Raw genomic sequence first — 5,236 nt, forward strand, 5'->3', positions numbered from 1 at the left:
GAAGACGCCAGTGCAAGTTTTAACGACAAGCCGACATGAAAACTGAATCAAATCAGTCCGATAAAAACAAAATTTCCTGGTTTTTTTTGCAACAAGTCGGGTTTGCAATCTTCCACTCTGTGTACTGGCAGACAGCCGCCTGATTCGTATATTTAATTGCTCTACAGTTACATGGAAACACGACTATTATTGTATATATCAGTGCTCCTGTCTCAAGTGGCCACATGAGATCACAAAATGTTCATGATGTGAAAAAGGCTACCACTCCAATATGGATCACAGGTAAGTATGAGCACCGCTTCAACACCATTTTCATCAAATCCAAGTCTCTGTTTTACAAAAAAGGCTTGAAGTTTTGAAAGAATCACCGTACAGAAGTCTCGCGTTCCTTTGACATTCAGACAAGACAAAACCAACTCTTTGCTTCAGAGGTAACGATGGAGAACAGGTGGGGTGAGAAATCATTTCGACGTTAATGAGGTTAAACTGTCCACATAAATAGTTAATGTCCTCTCTTGTTTCCATCGTGAGTGGTCTTGTAATGCCTCATTTCCATTGTTTGGTACGACTCGACTCGCTTCACCTCACTCGGAACTGTCCTTTTTGATTTTCCACTCTGCAAAAGAAGCATACCTGGTGCTCAGTTCCTCATTTGGCATCAGTTACCTGTGCAGTCACTGAAAAGTGGCATGAAAACCACTAAGGGGAAGTCATCGCAGTACTTATATTTTAACTGCAACTTCGCTTGCATAACTGATGTCGAATTAGTAAATTACGTCACTTAAACTTCTTACGACTGTTTTTGTGGCTTTAAACTTGAATGTTTCAAGCTATTCTGACTCCCTGAGCAAAGAGCCCAGCCTCGCCAGTAAGCAGGAACCATCTGCAGTGGAAAATGAACTGTAAAAAAGGAACTGGTACCAGCTCTGAGTGAGTTGAAGTGAGTAGAGAGCAAAAGACTGTGCTCTGTGGAAAAGAGGCAATAGAAAACCAGGAGGGAGAGAGCAGACGGACGCTTTCACAGACACACGCAGACAAAAAAGAAACAGGACTGAGATGATAATGTAAGAAGAATTCACTGTGAGAGGGTCTAAAGGAGAGAATTAAGACTCAGGGAGAACTTCTTTCTCATACTGCGCCTTTTAAGCAAGCCTGGTTTTATATTTACAGGAACGGCGTCCTGTTGAGCCCAATCATTTCCTCTAAGTCTGAGACATCAATCACGTCAATGTTTTTGTTTAGCTGTATACCAGTATGTCTCCTCCCCTTCTCCCCATCCCTTAGCCCCCTCCCCAGTTCTTTAGTTTCCTTTTAGCTAATCCCATTTCCCGCTCTTCTTCTTCTTTCCCCTCCGTTCAACCCCTCTCCTCACCCTCTCCCAGAATCATCAACATCATCACACCCCAAGGAGTTTTACAGTGTCGCTGACATTTTTCCAGCCTCTCTGGATAAAAATAAGTTCTGCTGTTTTGTTTGGTCCCGAGCCAAGGCTTTTGTCTCAGTAACAAGCTTTTGTCCCGGCAACAGCAGCCTGTCTTCTGTCATTGTCAAAGCGAACATGCTACTCCAAAAAAAAAAAAAAAAAAGAGGAGAAAAAAAAAGAGGGGGCAGGGAGTTGGTAATGGAGGAGAACCGAGAAACAAACAAAATGAGAAGATGCTTTGTAATGCTTTTTCCGCACTGTTGTTCCCACGCTAACAAAACCTTCATATGGGCCTGTACCTGTTTGTGTGTGTGTGTGTGTGTGTGTGTGTGTGTGTGTATGTGTGTGCGTGCTGAGCTAGCGTGCATGACCACCCCGCTCCCCCTCTATGAGGCAACATTTGCGGGAAGCAGCAATGGAAATGTGTGCGCTACCACAACACACAAAAGCACACACACACACACACACACACACACAAAATCACACACAGACAAACAAATACTCCACGTTCTCTGCTCTTGGTCTCTTTTTTTTGGACTTTGTCTCTCCTCTGTAAGTCCTCCATCACTCACTCCCCCCTCCCCCCCCCCGTGTTTCTTTCTTAGCGCTTTTTCTTTCTGTCCAGTGATCCAAAGTGTTGTTACCCTCAGTCGGACCGAGGAGAGGTTTCTTCTGAAGCATGTTGGAGGAACTCCTACGGGTTATTGATCACGTCGTCTGTGTCATTGTTAATATCTACCAATCAGGTTAATCTTCTACGAGGCTCTGCTCTGCGTCAGTCATTGGAAACATTGACCTTTGACCTCTCACTTTTGTCTGCCACTCACTCTAGTGGTCAGCTTCGGGAGGCAGGTCGGACGAGGTAATCCAACTCCAGACCCCGTGTTGGCGGGGGGACTCTGGGTAGCTGGTGTCCGTCAGTGTTAAACCAGATCTGGAATCAGCCGGTCACACTGGAAACCTGACCTCACACTGACTGCACGCTAGTCTCTAACACTAACGCTAGTCAGTGTCTCATGGCACGCATTTTTCACGTATGCGTTGAGAACTGGTCTGCGGCGTCCTTCAGGCACCTGGTTCATGAACCTCCGCAGTTCCTGTCAGTCATATCGGAGCATCATACTCCTCCAGGAAGTCTTTAAGAGTGTGTGGGATCTGCTCTGATTGCTCAGACCCACCCAGGCCTTGGTTGTTCAGGGTCCTCCTGCACATGTGTTGCAGGGACGAGAGAGATGTTGAAAGGGGTCGGCGCAATTCCAAGGGAATCCTCTCTCCGCCGGTGTGGATCAGGTACACGCTGCGCCCCTTCATTTCTGTCTCTCCTGTATTGCCCCCAGCACACGCCCCACCTCTGCCCCTTCCAGCATCGGGCCCTTTCCCCATGTAGTGCGCTATAAGCTTCAGCACACAGTCAAACTGTGGGAGCTCTTGTGTGTTTTGGGGGTCTGGCTGTAAGAAGAAGCCGCCCCCCTCGCTGTGGATGCGCAGGTTCTTGGTACCTCGAGCCGTCTGGACAGAGAGGGTGAAGAAGTGGTGGTGGTCCGAGGAGTCACGGATCAGGAAGGTGCCCGGTGGTTCGGAGCGCAGCATCGAGCTGGCCTCCCGGCCCCCTACAGCCCCCCAGTAAAACCCACTCTCCTGGAGCTTATGCAAGGCACGCATCACCTGAGAGGGATATAAAAAACACATTAGAACACATTGTTAGACTGAAACAACAACACGTGCAGCTATTCTGCCACAAACTCAGGTGAGTCTCACCTGCTGATAGTGTGCATGTGAGCTGAAGGGCTTGTAGTGATGTGGGGTAAAGTTTGACCCCTGAACCCTGCCCTCTGGAGGGTTCACACTGCTCATGGCGAAGAAGTTGCGTCCGCCGGAGGCTACCATGGCGCCATGGCCCCCTGCCTCTGCCCGCTGGTCGCGAGGCAGGGGGCCAAGAACGGGAGTGTCGAGGTGGAGAGGTGAGGGCGAGGTTGGGGTGGTTGGAGAGGGAAGAGATGGGGACAGGGGTGAGGGTGGCGGGGTCACACACCGGGTCCAGGGCCCCGGGGGAGAGGAGTCCGATGCATCCAGAGAGGGGCTGGGAGAGAGAACCTAAACACAGCTGGAGAGAGAGGAGCACAGATTAGAGACGGATGCACACATGCAGAGAAAGCTGCACTGATACAGCACAGCCTCCTCGTTGTCATTCATGAGCATGGACACAAATAAATGAGCAGTCCGCCACTCTGGACTCTGCAGCTCTCGGTTTACCCTCATAAAGTGCAGTTATAGAGACTGTGACAAATGCATACGACAAGACCGGGTTATATTTAGTTTACATGAATCCTAGTGAAGCTGCACCGTGCAGCCAGACAGCAACTGGATCCTGATTGCTTTCAATTGTCTTCGATCGGGCGTACCGCAACAAGGGACTTCAGAAAAACGGGGTCACTGTGAAAGAGTCCGGCGCGTTTTTTCCCCTCTCCCCCTCCTTTACTAAATACCTCCTTTCTCCATGCTCGGTGGCGACACAGAGGCCCCATTCTCCGGTTTCACTGTGACTATAAAGGTGTCCCGTCTGTTCTGGTTTCTGGAGCCTCTGAGGGCTCGCGGTATTAAAGTAACCGGACAGTGCGCCATAACGCATCAGAGCCGCTGCTGCAGAATCTGGTCCACTTACTCATAATAAGGCGAATAAATCCCCCCCAAAATGACACTTCTGCAGCACTGCATCAAGAGCCCGAGCAGACACACAGCAGCAGCTCTCTCTCTCTCTCTCTCTCTCCTCTCTCTCTCTCTCTCTCTCTCTCTCTCCTCTCTCTCCTCTCTCTCTCTCTCTCTCTCTCTCTCTGCTGTTTTCTGACCATTTCACGTCTTTTTCTCTCAGTCTTTTTCAACTCACCTCGCGGATCTGTTCAGCTCCGCACCGCAGCCGCTCGTCGCCAAAGCAAAAGCTATGCAAACTACCCGAGAGTAGTGCTGGATGAATTATTAACTCAGGCATTAAAATCCAAACAAAGAAAGTATCCAGAAAGTGTAGGGGTCTCGTTCCTGAGCTGAGGAATGTGACGGCGTCGCTATCATGCCGTGGAAACACAGTGAGTGGATCATGGAGTGGATGAAGGTTACTGTGGGTTGTTTCCAATGACTAAAGCCGATATTCGGAAGGCTCCGCCCCCTCCTCCGGTTAGAGGTTCTTCCTGGAAATAAACTCGCACTCACGCGCGCACGGAGCAGACACACGGGCTCGCGCTCTCTCGTGGCAGATTGCCAATAAATAATAAGCGTGACCTTTGCTGGGCTGTTTCCTGGTATTGGTGGATTTTTTTTCCTTTACAAGGTGAATAAGTTAAAGGCTCCACATATGATACACCGCAGAGTAGAGTTATGTTAAATTATAATGTGAATGTTAGATTTATTAAAGAAAGACAGGAATCAACAAAAGACAAACATTTGGCCTTTATTTTATATTTAAAGTAGTTATTATATCTGGGTTTATCTTAAGCTCTCCACGTACAGAGATATTGCACAGCTGGAACTATCCACAGATAGATTATATTATACTGAAACACAAAATGTTACTTGTTGGCTGAAGCTACTACAAAATATCTCTGGATTACTAAAGCTACTTGTGATTAAGTGCCTCTTTATCATATGTTTATCTCGGTGTATGTGCATGTGCATGCATGTATGTTTTCTTCTAAATGAATGTATATGTACTATGTACTTATATGTGTATATATGTATATTTGCATATGGGTACGTATATGTGTGTGTATATGCACGCATATGTTTGATTGTTTAAGTTTATGTACAGACTGCTGATGGGAT

At 47.7% G+C, this 5,236-nt stretch overlaps 1 protein-coding gene across 1 annotated transcript; it reads right to left on the reverse strand.

Annotated features, from left to right (window-relative positions):
- Positions 1-1,598: 1,598 nt before the first annotated feature.
- On the reverse strand, positions 1,599-4,558 carry LOC117830568 (suppressor of cytokine signaling 3-like). The gene is made up of 3 exons (XM_034708762.1): positions 4,308-4,558; positions 3,182-3,527; positions 1,599-3,088 (listed from the first exon to the last, which is right to left on the reverse strand). Exons 2-3 carry the CDS (start codon positions 3,308-3,310, stop codon positions 2,528-2,530), a joined length of 690 nt encoding a protein of 229 aa, XP_034564653.1. The 5' UTR covers positions 3,311-3,527; positions 4,308-4,558; the 3' UTR covers positions 1,599-2,527.
- Between the last annotated feature and the right edge of the window lie 678 nt (positions 4,559-5,236).

This window comes from Notolabrus celidotus, chromosome 18 (genome assembly GCF_009762535.1).
Source record: "Notolabrus celidotus isolate fNotCel1 chromosome 18, fNotCel1.pri, whole genome shotgun sequence".
NCBI lineage: Eukaryota > Metazoa > Chordata > Actinopteri > Labriformes > Labridae > Notolabrus > Notolabrus celidotus.